The sequence below is a fragment of the Sorex fumeus genome, unplaced genomic scaffold (assembly GCF_029834395.1).
Source record: "Sorex fumeus unplaced genomic scaffold, SorFum_2.1 ptg000039l, whole genome shotgun sequence".
Lineage (NCBI taxonomy): Eukaryota > Metazoa > Chordata > Mammalia > Eulipotyphla > Soricidae > Sorex > Sorex fumeus.
Window position 1 is genome coordinate 11,080,171 of NW_026606096.1, and position 23,311 is coordinate 11,103,481.

General features: G+C 41.8%; 1 protein-coding gene across 1 annotated transcript in view; it reads left to right on the forward strand.

The window, feature by feature from the left end:
* PPP2R2A (protein phosphatase 2 regulatory subunit Balpha) overlaps positions 1 to 5,122 on the forward strand; it is an 83,453-nt gene extending 78,331 nt beyond the window's left edge. Inside the window, exons 7-10 of the mRNA XM_056119006.1 lie at positions 888 to 1,052; positions 1,804 to 1,973; positions 2,289 to 2,380; positions 3,518 to 5,122. Of these exons, the coding sequence (XP_055974981.1) occupies positions 888 to 1,052; positions 1,804 to 1,973; positions 2,289 to 2,380; positions 3,518 to 3,797 (707 nt within the window). The 3' untranslated portion in view covers positions 3,798 to 5,122. The remainder of the gene's footprint in view (positions 1 to 887; positions 1,053 to 1,803; positions 1,974 to 2,288; positions 2,381 to 3,517) is intronic.
* The last annotated feature ends 18,189 nt before the right edge of the window (positions 5,123 to 23,311 follow it).

The following is a 23,311-nucleotide window of genomic DNA, read 5'->3' on the forward strand; positions in this document are numbered from 1 at the left end:
ATTAATGAAACACCATGAGGTACAACAGTTGTAGACTTTGCAAACCTTCGTGCTTGGGTTTCCGTTATGTAATGATCGAGTATCCATCCTTCCACCAGTGATCCCAGTAGCCCTCCCACCTTGCCTCTGTGGCAGGGCATTCCCTTTTGCTCACTCTTTCCTTTAGGGTGTTGTAGTTTGCAATAGAGGTATTGAGTGGCCCTCGTGTTCGGTTTATAGTCTACTTTCAGCACGCATCCCAAGCGAGTCCTCCAAACATCCTTTACTTGGTGTTCTCTTCTATCTGAGCTGCCTTTTCCCCTAGCATGTGCTGCCGGCTTCCATGCCATGGAGCAGACCTCCTGGTACTTATCTCAATTATTCTTGGGTGCTCGACTCCCATTCTGTCACTTTATATTCTCCAGATGAGTGCAGTCTTTCTGTGTCTGTCCCTCTCTTTCTAAAGGGTCTATCTCACAGTGTTTTTTTTAATTGAATAAAAAATAAAAAATAAGTTTTTTATTGAATCACTGTGAGATAGACCCTTTAGAAAGCTGTTCATGATTAATTTCCGTCATACAGTATTCTAACATCCATCCCTCCACGAGTGCCCAGTTTCCCTCCCATATCCTCCCTCTCTCTCCCTCTCCCTCCCCATCTCCTCCCCTCTTCCCTCCCTACTCTTCCCCCTTTGGGCATTATGGTTTGCTATACAGATCGTGAAAGCTTCTATATTTCCCTTTACTTTCAACACTCAGTTCTTTTCCAGAGCCATCATTTCCAGCTATTACTGTCATACTGATCCCTTTTCTATCCTAGGTACTCTAGGAGTGAATTTTAGATCTGAGAAATGTACAATTATTTTTGTTTTTTTGTAAGTGGAAATTCCTTAATAAAATGCTATCTAGATATTGTGGACATTAAGCCTGCCAATATGGAAGAGCTAACAGAAGTGATCACAGCGGCAGAATTCCATCCGAACAGCTGTAACACATTCGTATACAGCAGCAGTAAAGGAACGATTCGGTTATGTGACATGAGGGCCTCTGCCCTCTGTGACAGGCATTCTAAACGTAAGTTGAGTACTTTTTTTAAAAAAGATAATAAAAACACTTTGTCTAAAACTAGTTTTAAATATTTTAGCAACAATTACACGTGTTTTTTAAGTCATGAGCCAGTCTGCCCAGCTCCTTCTATATTTGGTTAGCTGCCTCACTCCACATACTAAATATGATAGAATGCTCTGTTGCAAAAAACAGAAGGGTATAGGGGTGATGGTGATGGCCATGGCAGGTGATCGTGGTATGTGTATGGATCAGTGGGTGTAATTTTAATAGGCCACTTTTGGACAGTTGGCCTCTTCAGCCATGGTATGTAAGTAGAGCAGCTTGTACTTTTCCTCCTTCTCTCCTTCCCTCCATCCCTCTTTTCTTCCTTCTGTTTAAAGTCATGAAAATTGGAACATGCCTATTGGCAAAAATAATTTTAGGTGGGCACCAAATGTTAAATGCTATTATGAATTTGGATACTGAGGATATGTGTTTCTTGTGGTGCCAGTGTGGGCTAGTCATTAAGGTATGTGCAAAATCTAAAAATGATGCACTAAAATTGGCTAAGTTTCAATAGGACATTCTTAGGCATCGCCAGCCTGTAAAATTGTTTTGTTGCATAGAGAGATGGTTTTCAGTTCTTTATTAGCCTCTGACTTTTAGTTTACTCTTAAGTTGTGAATGGTTCTCAGCATTGGTCAAATGCTTTGCCATAGCCAGAATATTTTGCAAATTATTCTCTCCCCCCTCCCCCCTCTTTTTTTCTTGTTTTTAGTGTTTGAAGAACCAGAAGATCCAAGTAACAGGTCTTTTTTTTCTGAAATCATCTCCTCTATTTCTGATGTAAAGTTCAGCCATAGTGGTCGATATATGATGACTAGAGACTATTTGTCAGTCAAAATTTGGGACTTAAATATGGAAAACAGGCCTGTGGAAACATATCAGGTATTTTCAGTTTTTCCTTTCAACAACCTATGTACACTATTTATTTATAGAGAAGGATTTGATACTGTGTTCATTCCACTATGATGTTAGTTCACTTAATACATTGCTTTTCGTTATGTTTAGCTTTATGTGTACTTTTATAGGTGTACTGTCTATTTAGTTTTGCAGTTTAAATTGTTATTTACTGTCAATCTGATTTAATAATAACAAATCTCTCCTATCCCCGATATCCCCCTGCTTTTTTAATAGACTTACTAATTTTCCTAATTTCAGCCAATAGGTCTTGAGGTAAAAGATATGTGTCTATTTCCCTAGGTACATGAATACCTCAGAAGTAAACTTTGTTCACTGTATGAAAATGACTGCATATTTGACAAATTTGAATGTTGTTGGAATGGATCTGACAGGTAATTGATTTAAATTTGAACCTCATTCAAATGTGAATTTTGCTAAAGGAAAGAAATTTGCAATTTCACTCTGAATGGTTGCCACCTTCACCAAAAATAGATTGATATAAATTGTAAATCTTAGTGTTATTTTGAAAAACTTGTTTCCTTGAAATACAGAGTTATCTTAAGAACATTGTAGACCAGTAAAAAGTAAAGATTGTATTTCATTTACAATGTACATAAAAATGTAAAAAATTCCATATAAGCATGATGGGGGCTGGAGTGATAGCACAGCAGGTAGGGCTCTATTTGATATAAAGCCAGTAATTATTTGACCACGGTAAACCTAGGCAGGGTAGGAGTAAGCAAGTGTTCTCTTTTTCTTCGTTTTGGGGCTACACCTCACCATGCTCAGGAGGTTCTACTACTCCTGGGGTCCTTCAAGGTAGTATGGGGACTGAACCTAGGGCTCTCATATGCAAACTGTCACTTTAGCCCTTTGTACTAGTTTCCCATTCTGCAAGCATTTCTAAAATTAATTGCTTCAGTCTACAAACTACCTAGTTTCCTTTGTTAGGATACTTGGTAAACATTAAGCAGTGATAATAAGTAGAACTGACAGGAAAGTCAAACCCAGTTGGCCACTATCACTCTGGCCCTTTAAACTTTTTTAACTGATAATTATTATCTCTCTAGCCCCGTAACTTTATTTTTCTTTTGGAGGGCTTGGGAGTTATTCCGGTGATACACAGGGGTTGTTACTCTTGGATCTGCACTCAGGAATCACTCCTTGCAGTGTTCAGGGGACCAAACCCAGGTCCAAGGAAAGTGCGTTACCTACTATATTGTCTCCCTATACTCTTGTTTTTTAAATCTGCTATTCTGGTTCCAACATTTCATCACTGGGGGGCCGGAGCAATAGTACATCGGGGAGGGCATTTGCCTTGCTTGCGGCCAACCTGGGTTCGATCCTCGGCATCTTGTGTGGTCCCCCAAGTATCACCAGAAATAATTTCTGAGCGCAGAGCCAGAAGTAACCCCTGAGCATCGCTGGGTATGACCCAAAAAGGAAAAAAAAATTTTATCACTTTATTCTTTTATTAAGAAATAAACCTGTTCACTCATTTTAATTGCACATTCTGTCTTCTTTCACAGTGTTGTCATGACTGGATCTTACAATAATTTCTTCAGAATGTTCGACAGGAACACAAAGCGAGACATAACCCTAGAAGCATCACGGGAAAACAATAAACCTCGCACGGTTCTGAAGCCACGCAAAGTCTGTGCAAGTGGCAAGCGAAAGAAAGATGAAATAAGTGTTGACAGCCTAGACTTCAACAAGAAAATACTTCACACGGCCTGGCACCCCAAGGAAAATATCATTGCTGTAGCTACTACAAACAATCTGTATATATTTCAAGACAAAGTGAATTAGGGTTGGCATTCCTAGCAGAAGAGCCCACTTCCTGCTTAGTTGAGATAGTTGAATCTAGCATTCGTACCTAAAAAAGAGAGAGGTCCATTGTGGCGCCCCTTTCCAGTGTTTGACAATGTGCCATTCGACAACATATTTTTATAGCTACATGGAGAAAGCTCTGTGGATTCCTCACTGGTGTTCTCCATGTCTGCTAGCCATCTAGGTAAGGGTAGGGCACTTTTAATTTAAATGACTTCCTGCACCATCTTGCCTAATGGACTAGATTGGACTGTATCAACATTGATTTACTCCACTTTTTATGCCTTCCATTGTGATGACGTCAAACACAGTGACAGCCTTCAGTCATGCTTATGGGATTTAATTGTGTATCCTCATTACTGTATCATTTGTGGGGTACACCCCTTCCCCCTTTTTTAAATTAAATACAGCTCATTCTTACTGTGGCTTGTAGCATTCCTCCTCTTCTGGCCTCCTGGACTCTTCCCTCTTCCATCTCTCTTACCCCTGTCCCCCTCCACCCAGTCTTGGTGGTGGTAATATTAAAAAGAACGAACGAAAGCACACAAATGAGTCAGTCTGGGGTCAGTGGTAAAGGGGGTATATGTTGCGAACAAATGTTTTAATAACAGTTGGCTGTAATCACTCCTCGCCATGTCTGGCACTGAAAATAAGGAAAAAAAACTACTACTGAATAAAAGTGACAAAGAATGGAGAATCTGGTTTTCTTTTTCTTTTTTAATCTACCTCTTTTAAGCCAATATTTTGTGTTATGCTTTTGGGCGCAGTGAAATGAGGTTCCATTGTTTATTGGTATTTTTGTTACTTTTTTAAAAGTGTTCTTTTACATTAAGACGGAAAAGTATTGGTTCTGTATGAACATGTTTTGAAAATATTATGTTGGTATTACTAAAGATTTCAGGATCTAAATGCTACTAGATTTTTTTTTTAACTAGCTAAGAGGGTGTTAGATACGATGTATCTACACTTAACTCATCTGTTGACAGAATTGTTGTAAATGGGAGTCAAATTTATAGGACTTCGTTTTTAAAGATTTTTTTTTACAGTGCTTAATTTTATTTTGCCTTACTGATATTACTAAGTCGAAGACTTAAAAGATCTTTTTCTTAACAAGTTAAAACTTTTTGTTATTTAATCATAACATAAAACTAACCTCAAGTTATTTACGTATTTAAAACTGACACTGCACTAAATATCTTTTGGGGAGTATTTTAATGCTAACAAATCAATGAAATTGTACTTTTGCCATAGATGTCTTCTATTTTGATTTTCCAAAGCTATTATTAAAGACAACTTTAAAGGTACAGTGTTCGGAAAGTGCTTAATGGACTCACAACAGCTGCCTCAAACATAAACTTAGTGATCTGTACGTGACAACATTCTCTGAAGTGATGAGACTTTATCCAAAGATGAAGATTGTCCCTATTTTTAATAGGTTGAATGTACCTTTGTCAGTCTTAAAGAAGCTTTAATGGAGAAAAAAAGGACTTTATTTTTAAGAGAAGCTGAGTAGGTATTTAAATCCTTAAGGAATGGTAGTATGTTTTTGGTTGAAGAGTAATATGACTTTGAATTTCAGAGGACTGAGTGGTTTTACATGCCCACTGCTTTTGTTTTATTCTTATCAATGAAAAATGATTAAGCAATTTCCCTCTACACTTATGTCTTATAAGTTGACATTTTTAGCACACGGGACAAGTTTTATGTAATAAAATTACTGTATCTTTTGGACTCAACAAACTTGAATTTGTATTTAACACATCGATTATATGCCTGATCATAACATTTATTTGGGGATCTTAAGTGCATTCATTCATAGTTTGTGTTATTTATTCTGCACACTTGATTAGTGATACTTGATCTTTGTATCTCTATTGATACTGTCTCTGATCTGAAACCTTTCCAGAGATCTTTCGGGAAGTTGTTACCCAAAAATTTGGATGTAGATCATAAGATAACACTACCAGATAGCTCTTGGAAATGCATTTTAAAATTTACAAATAGCTATGATTCTCATCCATGACACTAAGGGTTAGTTTTTATATTTAAGAGAAACATTGCTAAAACTAAAATGCCTTTGTCAAGGAATGCTATTATAAATTATTGTAACAATAATCTCAAGTATCAGTTTTAATTTCTGGTGTAGTAAACTATAAGCCCAGCCACTCATATATATATATACACACATATATATGATCATGGTTAATCTTTTTATTAATAAAAGTTATACTTAGAATAAACTTAGTCTTGTCAAGTTGCTTGTATTTCCTATCCACTTGCCACCTATGAACATATGCATATTCCAACCATCGTCTTAGCCTTTTTAAAAAAATGGCAGGAAGAAATTTCAGTTGTCCTTTAGTGGCTGGGCAATAGTAATAACTTTCTAAATCTATATAAACACATTCATATAACCACTACTGGGCGCTAAACTGCTTCTTAAAACCTATTAGTTCTGGGGCCGGAATGATAGTACAGTTGGTATGGCATTTGCCTTGCATGCAGCTGACCTAGGTTTGATCTCCAGCATCCCATACGATACCCCAACACTGCCAGGAGTAATTCCTGAGTGTGAAGCCAGGAGTAACGCTTTGAGCATTAATGGCTGTGATCCAGAAACTTCAAAATAAAAATAAACTTATTCTTTAAAAAGTGGAAACAAATTTGGGGGGGGGCAGCCTTTTTCGAGTTAAATGGGGAATTTAAGCTGAAGTGTGAGAATTGTGGGAAACAGTACTAATACAAGCATTTTTACTAAAATTTAAACCCTACCTTTCATGGGAATGTTGCTGCAGTATTTCTCCATTACCATATGCAAATTCAGCTGGAGGTGGGTGATATTGAATTGAATCTGTTTTAGTTTTTTTTTTTAAATCTAGGTGATCATCTAAGCCATATGTATTTGCTTCATCAAGGTTGAAATTAAAAGTTCAATTTGTTTTAAAAAGCACACTTTTACCCCAAATGGCTTGGAGATGGATCTAATATGCTTTCAAAAAAAATATGAGGCTCAGTGATAGAGTATATGTATGGTTCTGGGGAAAACAAAAGCATTATTAATAGTTACTTTACGATGAGATTTCAGCGGCTTTTTTAAAGTACATGGGCTATCAGCACAGTGCCTGTGAGAAGGCACAAACCACAAATCATCCTGTTATCGTCGATTACCTCGAGCAGGCCCCAGTAATGTCTCCTTCATCCTAGCCCTGAGGTTATATTCAAGGCTCTTTAGGGGAATGAGACCCATCATAGTTACTGGTATTTGGCATATTGGGTACGCCACAGGGAGTTTGCCAGACTCTGCCCATTTTGAATTTGGCGAACAAAAATAATTTGGTTTAATAAAGCTAGTATTGCCTTTTTTTTTTTTTTTTTTTTTTTTTTTTTAGGTCACGCGGCAATGCACAGGGGTTACTCCTGGCTCATGCACTCAGGAATTACTCCTGGCGGTGCTTGGGGAACCATATGGGATGCTGGGAATTGAATCCCAGTCAGCCTCGTGCAAGGCAAATGCCCTACCCCTTGTGCTATCGCTCCAGCCACTAGTCTTTTTTTTTTTTTTTTTTTTTTTTTTTTTTTTTTTTTTTTTGCTTTTTTGAGTCACACCCGGCAATGCACAGGGGTCACTCCTGGCTCTGCGCTCAGGAATTACCCCTGTCGGTGCTCAGGGGACCATATGGGATGCTGGGAATCGAACCCGGGTTGGCCGCGTGCAAGGCAAATGTCCTACACGCTGTGCTGTCGCTCCAGCCCCACCCGCCACTAGTCTTGCCTTTCAAAGAATTCCCATTCTGGCCTTTTAAAAAATTCCCATTTTACTGTTAGGTACTAGCTGAAAGGTGAGCAACAACTATTTTTGACAATTTTTCCACTAGGTGGCAATAGCCAAGTTGAAAAGCATTTACAAGGTAATTTTGAGACTGCTTAACCAACAGGCTCAGTTTCTATACTATTTAGACTCACGATTAGAATCTGTATCAGGTACCACATTAAGGTAAAGTGCAAAATGTTTCTGTCAACTAAAACCACTAATAAAGCCTGGAGGGCTTCAGGGTTCAGTAAAGAAAGGAAATCTCAGGCAAACTATTAATGTCAGTGTAGGGCTTACCTGAGCGGGAAGAAGCAAAAAACAAGTCATGATTACATCAAAAGTATCTGCCTTTTCAAACAGATTATTCAACTGTGCCCCCATTTATTGTAGAATGAATTTCTTATGCCTGCTTAGGTTTCTCTTTTCCTCTACAAGGATATTGCATCTTTACTCCAGTTTAATTGGAACGGGGATAGGAGAACCTTAAAAATGTGGTGAACTTAAAAAGGAACATAAAGTACCCCACAAGAAAATCTTTAGGCAGAGGAAACTATATGCATTTACTGAATAAGTAATTTTTATTATAGAAAATAAAGTCTTGTATAGTTTAATGCACTTAACAGATCTTAAAGAGTCTCCATATCAGATACTCTTTGTAAGCAAGCAAGTGTTCCTTGTCTAATTAGCCTCATATTTATAGACAATCTATTATTTAACTATTACCTTTTGTCAAACTGGTTTGTTTTCATTTCTGCAAGTAGACCTATTGGAATTACGAACTCATCAGTCTTGAAGTGAGAATTTTAGGATGCATACCTTGAGATAATACTGTGTTAAAGGATATGGGCATTAAGATTTCATACAAGTGTCAGGTGCCTTTCAGAAGTGAACATTATATCACAAGTATATGCAGGTACCCCAATTGATTGACACTTAGAAACAAAACTCCCAATCCCATGTTTTAATTTGAAAATGTAAAAGATGGTAAACTTTTTCACATTTGTAGTCAGATATCATTTATCATCTGAATATACAGGACCTTTATCAGACACAGGTTCTATGCTTTCTCCTAGTCTGGGGTTTGCCTTTTCATTGTTACCAGCTTTCTGATGAACATTCTTAATTCTCAAAGTTCATTTTATCAACTTTTTCTTTAATGGATTATATTTCTGATGTCAAGTTTAAGAAATTGCCTAACTCACGGTGACTTTTAGATTTAAGAATGAGGTGAGTGATTTCTTGGTTTTTATGATCTACAATAAAAATTACTTGTCATTGAGTTTTTTTTCTTCATTGAAAATCAGTTTAACAGTATTTTTGAACTCGAGCAAATGTCTCAATATGCATATAAAGTGACAATACATAAGTAGTATTTTACATGCATTAGTAGTAACCCTATTTGCAAAATTATTTTGCTGATTTAGTTTCCTTATCTTTCCATGTCTATAATCAACTTGTTGACAAGGACAAAAACATGCATTTGAATTTCAGTGCCAATCACATCAATTCTGTAGACCTACTCAGCATGACATCTTAGTACTTGCCATCCAGTCCATGGATGCAGCATATTGCATCATTTGTTTTTTATCTTTATCAGAGTTTTTGATATTTGATACAAAACATGCACATACAGTGATTGTGTGTGTGTGTGTGTGTGTGTGTGTGTGTGTGTGTGAGCTGTTGTAATAGTACTTTAAACATTTAAATCGCCAAAATTCTCATAAAACAGATAGGGTGTTTTTCTTGCATGTGGTTGGCCCAGGCACCATCCTGGCATCCCATATGGTCTCCTGAGCCTGTCAGGAGTAAACCCTAAGCATAGTGGGTGTGACCCAAAACCAAACCCCGCCCCCCCAAAAAAAACCCACACCTTCAATTTCCAGATGTTGCTAATCTAAGGACTGATTTTTATCAGTTGATCTTTTATCTTTGCGAAATTCACTCATGTAGGTCTTTGAGTTTTCTACTTTATCGGGTTGTCTGCAGTTTATAATAGATATTTATTTCTTTATGGTGTTTTTGGCTTTTCTTTTCAGTGCCTTTTTCTTTTATGTTGCACTGATAAGATCTTTTCAGAGCGATGGTGAAAGTGGTTAGAAGAGTTGCATTATTGCCTTGTTACCAATACTAAGGGAAAATCATTTGGGATTTTTTTTTGGGGGGGAAGGGTTGGCACCCCAACTGTACTCAGGACATAGCACTAACTGCTCAGGGATCACTTTTGGTGGGTTTGGGGGACCAATGGGGTACTGCGATGGGCCATGTGCAAGGTAAGTGCCCTAACCACTCATTTGATCTTTTGTCATCATTTTAATTGTACTTTTCTAGGTGACCTTTATACTGTGGTCATTCCCTTTATTTCTAGTTTTTGAGATTTTGCAATTGTTGCATGAACATTGTCAAATGGTTGCCTATTACGTAGTTTTCAAATGGTGGGTTGCCTTAATACTCATTTGAGGAAGCAGCCTTGAGCTGCTAGAATGTTGTTGGATTCTGCTGGTATGTTAAACATTTTTGCATCAGGATTAATGAGGGATATTGATCCATAGTTTCTCGTGTCCCTGGTCATATAATATTGATCTCAGAAATGAATTTTCTTTCGTATAATATTAAAGAATGAGGGCAAAATTAATATTTTTTTCTTAAATGTTGGATAGCATTTTTCAGCCATTTAGGCCTTTTTATTGGGATATTTTAAAGATCTGAACTCAAAATTTTTAATAAAACTACAGCATAAGAGGGTTGTTGAGTTGGAGGGGGGATGATGAAAAGGGATGAGGGGATTGAATCTCCCAGAAGCGCAGGGGATCAGACTGGGGTTGGCTACATGCAAGGCAGGTACCACCCTGTACTCTCTTGGGCCCTCGTAGTGTGTTTTTAAAGAAAATTACTCATTTTAAGACTGAAGAGAGAGTACAGTAAAACTTGTACATGCAGCTGATCAGAGTTCTATTCCCAGCGCCACTAGGAGTAAACCCTGAGAACAGCTAGGTGTGTAGGTGTGGCCCAAAAGCCAAATGTGTGTATGTGTGTGTGCGTGTGTGTGTGTGTCAAGGCTATTTTAACAAACCATAATAAGGGTAGTTTTAATACTGTTAGTATGCAAGGTCTCCATTAATTCTCGATATTGGTGATTTGAGTCTGTTTTGAACAGTTTAATAAAGAAGTTATAATTGTAAATGTTCCCAGGCTGATTTGGGGGGGTTATTTTTTATGTGTTTCTAGGGGTGGGGTGGTTATGGAGATGTTGGGGCCATACCCAGCAGTGCTGGCCCAAACACCGTACAGTGGGTAGAACACTTTATTTGCACACGGCCAACCCGGGTTCGATCCTTGGCACCCGATAGGGTCCCCCAAATCCCGTCAGGAATAATCCCTGAGGACTGAGCCAAGAAAAAACTCTGAGCAGGTGTGTTTCAAAAACAAAACAAATATATCCAGGCAGTGCTCGGGCTGTGTGTGGTGCTGGGTAGTTGCATATGCAATGCCTGTGGTTGAACTGGCCTTGGCCACAGCACAGTGAGCTCCTTCGCCTCTGTACTTTCCCCAGCCTCTAGTTTTTGTTACTATTAGCTTTATTTATGATTAGGTCCCTCACCCTAAGATTAGAGATTTTCATGTTCACTTGCTATATTTAATGCTTTATTATGAATAATTTTCTACTTTTTAAATGCTGTCATGTGAGCAGATTTCACTGTATTTGAAATTCAGCTGCTAACTAGGGCATTTCTCATACGATTTAAGATAATTATGAATAATTTTGTATGTCCTTTTTTTTCTTTCCTTTTTGTGTCACACCCGGCGATGCTCAGGGGCTACTCCTGGTTCATGCACTCAGGAATTACTCCAGGTGGTGCCAGGGGACTTTATGGGATGCTGGGAATCGAACCCGGGTCTGCTGCGTGCAAGGCAAATGCCCTACCCACTGTGGTATCGTTCCAGCCCCTGTATGTCCTATTTTATTTTGAATAGGTAACTGCAGAAAATTCCACAGTAATTTATTCCGAAATAAAAAGCAGATACATTTGTTTTGTTCATGACTTCATGTAAATACCTTTGAAAATGAGGTACTCTTTATCATGTTAAGAAAAAAAAATCCCCTTAATCCCATATTCATGTTTTAATTCATTGTAAAGTACAAAGTTATTCATCACTCGGTTTCAGAAATAGAATGTTTCAACACCGATCCCTTCGCCAGTGTCCACTTCCTCCACCAGTGTTCACTGCCTACATTTACCTCCTGTCCATCATCCTGCCTCTCTAAGAGGCTTTATAGGTAACGTATATATGGTTTGACACTAGTTGGCTCTACTGTTGCTAGTAGAGGTCCCTGCTGACCTTTCAGCCTCTTCTCTTCCTCCCCACTGCCATTGGTGCAGTGTTCCCTGTCCCCTTCCTCCACCCCCAGGTGGCATGCTTCCCACTGAGGACCAGATCTCAGGTTCCTCATTTCTGTTGCCTTTGGACGCTGATTGTTTCACTGTTATTTTTCATTATATCCCGCAAGTGAGAGATTGCTCTGTTTGGTTCTCCTTCCCCTTGACTTCACTCAGTATCATACTCTCCAGATCCATCCATGTAGCAGATTCATTCACATAATCAAATGATACCAAATACTTCTTGTCCATATGTTTTTGTTTTATTTTGGTAGCAAACCCAGGATCTCATGTGAGAAACTGCTCTACCACTGAGCACAGAATGTTGACTATTAAATTTTTGTTTCTGCTTTAACTACGAATGGCTAATATTGAAGGGGTGGGGAGTTTAGTGCTCTCTATCAAAGAGGTCTTTGTCTCTAGTCCTGTAGCTTCTCCCCCACTCCCAGAAATATACTGTAGCACTGTAGCACTGTCCTGTTCATCGATTTGCTCGAGCGGACACCAGTAACGTCTCCATTGTGAGACTTCTTGTTACTGCTTTTGGCATATTGGATATGTCACGGGGAGCTTGCTCTACTGTGCGGGTGGGATACTCTCAGTAGCTTGCCAGGCTCTCTGAGAGGGATGGAGGAATCGAACCCGGGTCAGCCGCGTGCAAGGCAAACGCCCTACCCGCTGTAAAATCAAATGAAATGGTCTAGTTTCTCTCAGTGCTTTAGCATGTTTCATTCTACTGGCCCTTGTATCATTTTTCACTCTAGTGGAGTGACTTAGAGCTATAATGTATTTGTGTTCTGCTCATTATGTTTTCCAAGATACCACCTCACGGTTATAATGGGAAAAAACATTATTCACTCCAGATTTCCAGGTGCCCCATTAGCTACTAACGTAGACCTATACATCATAAGTTGTATATATCTAACAGTAAATAATTACGACAGAGTCTGGCAAACTCCCCGTGGCATACCCAGTATGCCAAATACCAGTAACAATGATGGGTCTCATTCTCCTGACCCTGAAAGAGCCTCAAATGTGGCACTTTTTAGAACCTCAGGGCTAGGACGAAGGAGACGTTACTGGTGCCTGCTCGAGGCAATCGACGAACAACAGGATGATCGTGATCGTGAAATAATTACTATTCCAAAGACCTCAAGCCCTATCAGGCTGACTGTATAAGAAAGATGACCAAGTATGGGCCACAGGGAGCGTAGTGTGAGAACACCCGCCTTGTCCCGCGTACTGAGTGTGCTCCTGTTGTACTGCTGTTTGTGATGCTCAGTGCCACAAGGGGAAAGTGTGCGTGACTAAGTGTGTGAGCACTGCCACTAATGCGCTACCCCAAGAGAACACCGAAACTGAGCAACATGGCGAGCACCACACCCAAAGGGCGTGAGCACTTCAACCACATGTGTTCAAGCACAGCAACCAGTTCTGTGTGACTCGCAATTGTCATTCTGACCCCCCCCCCTTAAAAAAAGAAAGGGAGCAACTGACAAAATAGGAGATGGGTCTTTGAAGGGATGTAGAGCTGTGAATCATACTACAAAGTATACTGTAATATATTTCCCTTTGAGGGACTGAAGTGTATAATTCTTATTTTCTGAATTGCCCAGCTGAGACAGCAGAAGACTACACCATAATTTGAATATTTTTTGGGGGGTGGGGGGTGGGATTCTGTGTGTGTGTGTGTGTGTGTGTGTGTGTGTGTGTGTGTGTGTGTGTGTGTGATTACTTTTTTTTTTTGACCATTTCTGGGTGTTGGAAGCCAGGAGGTGACTGATTCAGTCTCTGGCCGAGGGTGTTTCTGGCACTCAGATGCCGTCCTCTCACTGTGGACATGGGAATGAAGATGATGGTGGCTCTGTGAAGGGGAGCACAGGAGGCAGACTCGGGAAAAGAGCATTTCCATCTCTGCTCGACCCACCTCCACCGCCAGTGCTCAGGAGATGCCTGGCATGGGTCAGGACTGGTCAGGACCTCACCTACAAGCACGGCTGCTTGTGTCCTGGAAGCCCCAGGAGACAGCCATTAAGCTGTGCCTGGAGTCCACTGGTCCTGCAAGGTGCGGGAGACGACCCCCATCACCTGTTTTCTCCGGGAGCCAGGAACTCCGGCTGGAACCAGGACTTGCTTTCCACAGGAAAGTAAGTCCTCGCCTCAGTACAGAAGCTTTCTGGGTCTGTCTCCTTACCCTCACGGAAAAGAATTTCAGGAGGAGGCTAAACAGTGAAGCAAGATAATTTGATTGAAGAAGTCAATTCTGAAAGACATGAAGAGAAAGGGATGAATACATGTTCAAGAGAGAGCTCGGGCTTCTCCAGGGTGGATCAAGCTGTCATTTGAAGTTTTGCTGGTTTTCCTTTACTGTTTCATAGGATCTATGAAAATGGGATTGGCATTAGATGAGATGCCCATCTGTAGGACATTCTCCCATCTCTGCTGCCACGCTGTGTTTTCACCCTTCTATCACCATGTGTACCTCTCCTGTTTTAGAATTAGGACCCAGGGGCTGGAGCAATAGCACAGCAGATAGGGCATTTGCCTTGCACACGGCAGACTCGGGTTCAATTCCCAGCATCCCATATAGTCTCCCGAGCACCGCCAGGAGTGATTTCTGAGTGCAAAGCCAGGAGTAACCCCTGAGCATCATCAGGTGTGACCCAAAAAGCAAAAAATAAAATCGTTTAAAAAATAAACAAATAAATAAATAGAATTAGGACCCAAACCAGACAAACGTACTTAAAACTGTGTATGAAAAGACGGACCCAACACTCAATCTAATCACTACCAATAAGACATTCTACAGAGTATGTGAGGTGTAGGCAGCACTCTGACAAACATCTCATTTCATCCAGTTGAACTTCTGAGACGTGAAGAGAACTCTTTCTTTGTTCTACCTGTGACATCTGACTCAGAGGATGTGATCGATGAGTTCAGACTTCCACCTGGTTTGTTTTTTTGTTTTGCTCAGCATTGTGTTCACGCCTTGCCTCCTGGAGACTGAAGATAGGCATCTTCACTTTGTTTCCATTTTATAATGGTAATGAGGGCGATACTGAGGGTTTTACCTAAATTAACATTAATTTTCTCGAAATAATCTGCCTGGAGCGATACGATTTGTAGGTGGCAGAGGCAAAGAAGACCCAGTGAGTCATCCTGAGGGCTCAGACTTTTTCCCCCTCCTTACCCTGAGGATTGGGAAATGATTATGCAAGTTTCCTGCAGCCAACACCCGCTGCCCCCCCAACCTCAGAAAGGGGGCCAAGCCAAATGTGAGAGGCCTCCTCTCTTGTTTCTGATTCACTTCATTCCCAGCAAAAATCAGCCTAACTTTCCGCCTCATTACATATCAACACAAAACACCCAACTGTCACATCTGGAGTAGCTATAGAATTGCTGCTCCCCAAAACTCCGCTGAATAAGAGGCGGGCAGGAGGCCCGTGCGTGTGTGTGTGTATGCACACATCTGTGTGTGTGTGTGTGTGTGTGCATGTCTGTATGTGTGTCTCTATGCATGTGTCCTTATGTATGTCTCTGTGGGGGGGAGAGTGCACATGTGTTCATATCCTTGTTTATCTGTTCATGTGTCCATGGGTGTGCATATCTCTGTGTGTGCATGTCTGTGTGAGTGCACGCATGTGTCCATGTCCGTGTGTGTGTACGTCTGTGTGTGTGCATGTCTCTGTGTGTGGGTGGGTGTGAACATGTGTCCATATCCTGTGAATGTGTGAGTGTGTGTGTCTGTGTGTGTGTGCCTGTGTGTGTGCATGTATCTGTGTGGGGGTGCGTGTGAGCATGTATCCATGTCCTGTGAATGTGTGAGTGTGTGTGTGTCTGTGTGTGTGCCTGTGTGTGCATGTATCTGTGTAGGGGTGGGTGTGAGCATGTGTCCGCGTCCTCTGTGTGTGTGTGTGTGTGTGTGTGTGTGTGTGTCTGAGTGTGTATGTCTCTGTGCATGTCTCTGTGTGTGCATGTCTGTGTGTATGTATGCGTGCATTTCTCTGTGTGTGGTGGGTGGGTGTGCGTGAGTGTGGGTTGGGCATCACATTCATCAGATGCCAAACTGCCAGAGTGCTGCTGCTCCCCCCAGAGCCTGGCCTCCAGCGTGCAGGGGTCTGCTTCGTGCTGCACGCTTGTGTGGGGAGGTGGGTGTGCCAGCAGGTACAAGCAGGTGCAGGAGGGACCATGGGCCCCGTGGCCTGGGAAGGTGCCTGGAGGTGCAGCCGCAGGTCCGGAGAAAGAAACCGGCGTGTTTCAGCTGACTCGGGGCTCTGGACGGTGGGTCCTTGGAGAGCAGGTCTGTGGGGTGCATTTCCCAGGCCCACTCCCCCGCCCTGAGTCAGGGAGTAGATGGCTCCTTCTGCCCTCCCTCCTCCCCACTCCTCTCTGTCCTCCTGCTCTTCTCTCCCTCCCTCTCCTCCTCTCCTTCTTCCTCCTACTCTTTGTCCTCCAACCTCTCCTTCCCCATTGTCTCTCCCTCCTCCTCCCCCCTTCCCTCCTTCCTCTCACTCCTTTCCCCCTCTCCTCCCCATGCCCCTCCAAAGGTACAGGCAAATCAGTGGTCAGCAGGGTAGGACCTCCCTCTGGTCAGAACTCACTGAGGAGACAGGCAGGAGCAGCCTTCATAGTCTTCAGCTCTACTTTAGATGCCAAGAAAAGGGAGAAAAGCAAACTCATAATTTCACCTCTTGAAACCCTGTTTATTCCCAAACACAAACACTGGGGTGGTATTCAGTTTTGTAAATCAGTGCACGAGCACTGGTTTACAAATGTCTTCTTTGTAGGGGACTTTTTGGAACATACCTGGGGGCTCAAGAGTCACTTCCTGCTGTGTGCTTGGGCAGCTCTCCCAACAGTGCTCAGGGAAACATGCGTGGGCCTCCTGCAGTCAAATCAAGTGCTCCAACCCACAGAGCAATCTCCAGCCCTGCCAACTGTTTTCATTTACATTAAGGCTCACAACTTCCTCCTGCTGACACACAATTTCTTTTCTTCCTCTTCTCTTTCTTCTTTTTTCTTTCCTTCCTTTTTCCCGAGTGTTCGGGATTGAATTCAGGGCCTCCAGTGAAATTGCTCTATGTTGAATCTAGCCCCTACTTTTTAAATGACTATTATAAAGATAATCTTCCACATACTACCTTGATATCTAGATTTTCCTCCCTAAGTTTTATGTTGCAAATAATGATGCATTTATTTCTCATAAACAAGTATCTTATTTTGATTATGTCTGATTACATTTTTAGAATAATTTCCTGAAAATTAAAATTAGATTATTAAATCATAAATTTTAATTTGGCCTTTTTGTTTTTGTGCCACTCCTAGTGATGCTCAGGGAATATTTCTGGCTCTGAACTCAGGAACTACTCCTGGTGGTGCTCAGGGGACCATATGGGATGCTGGGGACAGAACCTGGATCAACTGTGTGCAAGGCCAGCACCCTATGCACTGTACTATTGCTTCAGTTCCTAATTTGGCCATTTCAATAGCTCAAATAGGTTTAGACAAAACTTTTGTTAGTAAAATGAGTTTAAAATCTTAATTTTGGTATTAATGTTACTGGGTGCCAAAGTAGTTTCCAATTTTCTGGATCATGATGTTCATTTCATTATTAGTTTTGTTTTTCTTTTTGGGTCACACCCGACGATGCTCAGGGGTTACTCCTGGCTCATGCACTCAGGAATTGCTCCTGGCGGTGCTCGGGGGACCACATGGGATGCTGGGAATCGAACCTGTGTTGGCCATGTTGGCCGCGTGCAAGGCAAACGCCCTACTCGCTGTGCTAGCACTCCAGCCCCTCATTATTAGTTTTTATTGTTTGGCCCTTATTTTTAGCAAAGCAACAAGATTTCAGAGTGAACTCATTGAAGCATCAAAAATTAAAGTAGAATTGTACCTATATAATATAATTCTGATTCAGATTTCTCTTGACAGGATGACAAAACTAATCTGACAGATCATTCCGTGTGGATTAACACCCAGGCAGCCAGCATTTCAATAATCATGTCAAATGAAACAATACCTTCCCAAGAATTCAAATGCTAAGTAATTAAATTGCATAGTTGTTTTTCCACTTCATTTGGGGGCCACACCTGGCAATGCTCAGGAGACTGTCCTAGCATGTTGCTTGGTAGATGCTTGCAGAGGTGTGCAGGGAGACCCTGGGCTTCCAGCATGCAATGCTTGTGTGTACTAGCCCTCAGAGCTATCACTCTAGGCCCTCAGAGTCTGTACTTTCCTAAGAACATTACTTTTTAAACCTAAAAACTCTAATTAATAAGAGGTTTTGAAGGAAGTATGTCTGGTAGTGCTGCTGGTGTCAGATAGATAATTCAGTATGTGTCCATGTGGTATCTCTCTACAAATCTGAGTAATGAATAAACTGGTCTAACCTGAGCCATTTTTCTTGAGAGTGCCCAGGAAGCAGAGAAACCAGATTTCAATCAGAATACAAAAGTCACTTCATACTTGGGTTCGGACGCAATCTGAACATTCAGGCCATGAGTCTGCTCATTGGAGTCAAGTCACTGTGCAGAAATATTGTCCACTGCTGATGGTGATTTTCTTTGGTTCAACCCCCATGGGAGACAGCATGGAGATGTCTCAGGAAAGAAAGAAAGAATAGAGCTGCCTTATGATCCAGCAAGTTCACTTCTTGGTATCTACCCCTGGACATTCGAAAGGACTTATGCACACCATTATTCACTGCAGTACTCAGCAGAATAGCTGTAGCACTGTAGCACTGTCCTCCCATTATTCATCAATTTGCTCAAGCGGCCCCATTGTAACAACACAGAATTGTTGTTACTGTGTTTGGCATATCAAATACGTCATGGGTAGCTTGCCAGGCTTTGCCATGCGGGCAAGATACTCTTGGTAACTTGCCAGGCTCTCCGAGAGGGGCAGAGGAATCGAACCCAGGTCTGCCGGGTCATCCGCGTGCAAGGCAAACGCCCTACCTGCTGGGCTATCACTCCAGCCAACTGTATGGTACTCTAATGTGCATATATACCTAGCTAGGACATGGAATCAACCTAAGCGTCCAAGGATGGATGAGTGAATAACGAAAGTGTGGTATATATGCACATTAGAATCCCATGCAGTTGGAATGAACGATTGGGTCTGCAATGCACTGTAACTTGGATAGAATTGGAGAATGTCATGTTAAGTGAAATGAGTCATGAAGAGGATAAACATCAGATGATCTCACTTACCTGTGGTGTATGGAATAACAGGACAAGGGAATGCAAGGTATTACCACTGATCCTAGATTACAAAAATGAGCAGAACAGGGAAGGAAAGAAACCAAGACAGAAGTCAGAGGTAGACGGCCTGAGCACAGAGCCAAGAGTAAACTTTAAGCACTACCAAGTGTGACCTGATAACCAAAATAAAATAAAATAAAATATATAAAAGAAGAGTCAGATGGGAGGTAACAGAGGTAGAGAGCAGGGGCCTTGGTCACATTGACAATACAGAGGTATTGTATCGCCATGTGTCTGAACCACAGAAATAGCAAATCTGAAAACAGGAGAGCCAAACTACCAAAGCCAAACTTAACAAGTGCCTGTCAAGGAGGGAGGCGGGAGGGAACCTGGGGACATGGTGGAGTGAAGTTGACAGAGGTGGTGGGATTGTTGCTGGAACACTCTATGCCTGAAGCTCAACTATAAATCTTTGTAAATTACAGTGCCTTAGTCAATGACCCCTCACCACCAACACCACACACACACACACACACACACACACACACACACACACACCATACCCAAACCCCAAAGAATGAATAAAAGCTGACTTCCCCGGTAGGACACTCCCCACCTAGCTCTCTGGGGAGGCCAGAACTTTGCTTTTCACTTGCCATAAACCTGCCTTGGTGCTTGAAACTTTGTTGTTTGTCTCCTGTCTGACTTTTTTTTTCTTTCTGGGTCACACCCAGCAGTACACAGGGGTTACTCCTGGCTCATGCACTCAGGAATTACTCCTGGTGGTGCTCCGAGGGCATTATGGGATGCTGGGAATCGAACCCGGGTTGGCAGCGTGCAAGGCAAATGCCCTACATACTGTGCTATATGGCTCCAGCCCCTCCTGTCTGACTTTTTGAATGAGAACCTCCTCCTGCAGTTTTCTCCATCCAGATCTAGTCTAGGTTGAATAAGAACCTCAAGGATTGTTCTCCTTGGGTCTCTAGCAGTCTCAGTAGCTAATTGACGGGCTTATTGAGGGAATTAAATGAGAAATTGATTACATGAAGCACTAATAAGGTCTGGAACATAGTAAATGTCCAGTTAACTTCAACTGCCACTGTGTTTGATACCCTCTCCTACCCTAATTTATTATTTTACTGGTGTTGACTGCAGGCAGGAGGGGAAAGTGGAACATAGAATAGCATCCATAAACTCTGGCATGCAGTTCAGTTTAACTCATAAGTATAAAGCACAAATCTTCCCCTCATGTTACATATGTTAATCAGTGCACTCATCAGACCTTCCCCCAGAGTTGGACTAACCAATGTTCGGCCTCTAACTAGTATCTTGTTTGCATGCCGTGTTTCTCTTTATAACACACATGGAAAAGGACATTTACCAGAACAATCTAGAGGAATTCAGGTTGGGTTTCTATTTTTCTTTCTTTTTTGATGTTTTGGGGGGGATTGGAGGAGGGGGCGGGAGATGCTCAGGGCTTATTCCTGACTCTGCTCAGGAATCACTCCTGGTGATCTCAGGGAAATATATGGGGTTTTAGGAATTAAACCCAGGTTGGCTGCATGCATGGCAAGTACCCACTGTACTATTGTTCCAGCCCCAATTTTTAAAATTTTATAGAGGCTAATCAGGGAACCTAGCAATGCTTGGTCAGCAATGCAGTGCTACAGTCCTCTGGTTTGCAGGAGGAGCTACATCCAGTGATCAGGGTTGGAGTGGGCATGCAGCATTGAGGATGAGGACCATGTTACATGCTAGGCATGTGCTCTTCCATTTAAATCCTCACACCGTAACTTCTCCAGCTGCAGACTAGGTACACATCCATGTGGATGCCGACAGAGCGTGGGACTATCCAGACAGGATTGATAATAGAGAAGTTTTTAGCCTGAGACACAAGTCCACACACGAAGGCAACCGAGGAACGAAACTGAGAGATTTATCAGCTGATCATTATAGTGCCACGGGAAAGGAAGACTTCTGATTCACAGCTAGAATCAACTCATATCCCCTCTGGAGAACAGGTGCCATTTCTGGAACTTCTTTTAGCTTTATCCAAGACTGCTTTGTTTTCCTGAGAGAACCTGGGCAGCCAACAGGAACTTCATTCACAGCTGTGCCTTCATTTCCAAGGCTGCCACCTGCAGACACACCTTTATCACGTGTCACTGGTGGTCACTGGGGCTATATCATGAACTCAGTGCATCAGTAGGAAAGAAAACATCACTGGATGTAGCCCCTCTCCCAAACCATAGGACTGTAGCACTGCATTGCTGACCAAGCATTGCCGGGTTCCCAGTGGGTAGAGCGTTTGCCAAGCTTGTGGCCAACCTGGGCTTAATTCCTAACACTGTTATCGTATGGCAGAGCACAGAATGAACAGACGAAAATGGTCATTTCTGGCTTTTCCTGAAAGAGGTGTACTTGCATACCTTCATGTGCTGCTTTGGCTGGAGTGATAGCACAGCAGGTAGGGTGTTTGCCTTGCATGTAGTCAACCGGGTTCAATTCCTCCATCCCTCTCGGAGAGCCTGGTAAGCTACCGAGAGTGTCCCACCTGCATGGCAAAGCCTGGCAAGCTCCCCGTGACATATTCGAGACGTCAAACACGGTAACAACAAGTCTCACAATGGAGACTGCTCTTACTGGTGCCCGCTCGAGCAAATCGATGAACAGCAGGAGGACAGTGCTACAGTGCTACAAATGTGCGGCTTCAGGTCTAAGTTTTAATTAGCCTGAATCTAGATGATAAATAAGGTATTTCCTTTTAGCAACCCCTCATACCGAGGACCACTATGAATAAAATAGGTCACTTGGAAAAATACAAAAGTTTAACAATGACGCTGGAGAGATGGTAGAGTACATAAGGGGCTTACTTTATAGGAAGCCTTCCCAGGTTTGTTCTCCAGCACTTCTTCTAGCTCCAAGATGGCCAGGCGTGATCCCTGAGGTGTACAGCCCTGAGCACCACTGGTGTGGCCCAAAAACAAAACCGAATTTTTTTCGACAGACCAAAACTAGGGCATATTTGAATAATATGTTTTAATTATAGGAGGTAAGCTTCATCTCCTAAATGAGGTCATCGCTTCAAGACCAAGAGAGATAGCTAATTTATTTAATGCATAGAAATGAGAAAGAAATTGGAAAAAAATCTACAGAGGAATATATTTGAAATGAAAGGAAAATCTGTGACGTGAGGAAAATAACTTAATAAAATAGAGACACATGGTTTCCCTGGTAAGGAGCTCTTAAGTGATGGTTCTAAAGATGCTCACAGGATTTGGGGAAAGAATGGATGATAAAGTACTAAACAGAAGTCACGGAGCTGGAGCATATAGTAACTGAACCAAAAAAAATCAGCAGAAGGATTCAATTGAAGACCAGATGATACAGAGGAATGTACCAATAAACTAAAATATAAGAAAATGGTGTCACCTAATCGAAGCAGCAAAAAGACATAGGAATGATGGGGCTGGAGCTATAGTACAGTGGGTAGGGTGTTTACCTTGCACACGGCCGACCCGGGTTCGATTTCCAGCATCCCATACGGTCCCCTGAGCACCGCCAGGAGTAATTCCTGAGTGCATGAGCCAGGAGTAACCCCTGTGCATCTCTGGGTGTGACCCAAAAAGAAAAAATTAAAAAAAAAAGACATAGGAATAAAAAAGTGTGAACATAGTACAAAGCAGTTGTGGTACCACCACAACCAATGTAGGATAACTACATTATTGGGGACCGAGAGTGGAGGAGACAGGGGAGCAGAATATTTATTTAGAGAAATGTCTAGAAAGTTCCTTAACATGAAAAAAGAAACAGACACTATAAAAAGCCTAGAGATTTCTAAATAATATGAATCTAATGAGATTCTCGTGAATCCATCAAAATTGTCAGAAGCAAGTATAAACACAGTAAAAACAGCAAGAAAAAAAATAGTCCGTGGAAGAGAACAGCCACAACAACACAATTATCAACTATTTTAAGACAGAAGTCATACCAAGAATTTTTTTGGGGGGGGGTCACACCTGGCGATGCACAGGGGTGACTCCTGGCTCTGCACTCAGGAACTACCCCTGACGGTGCTCAGGGGACCATATGGGATGCTGG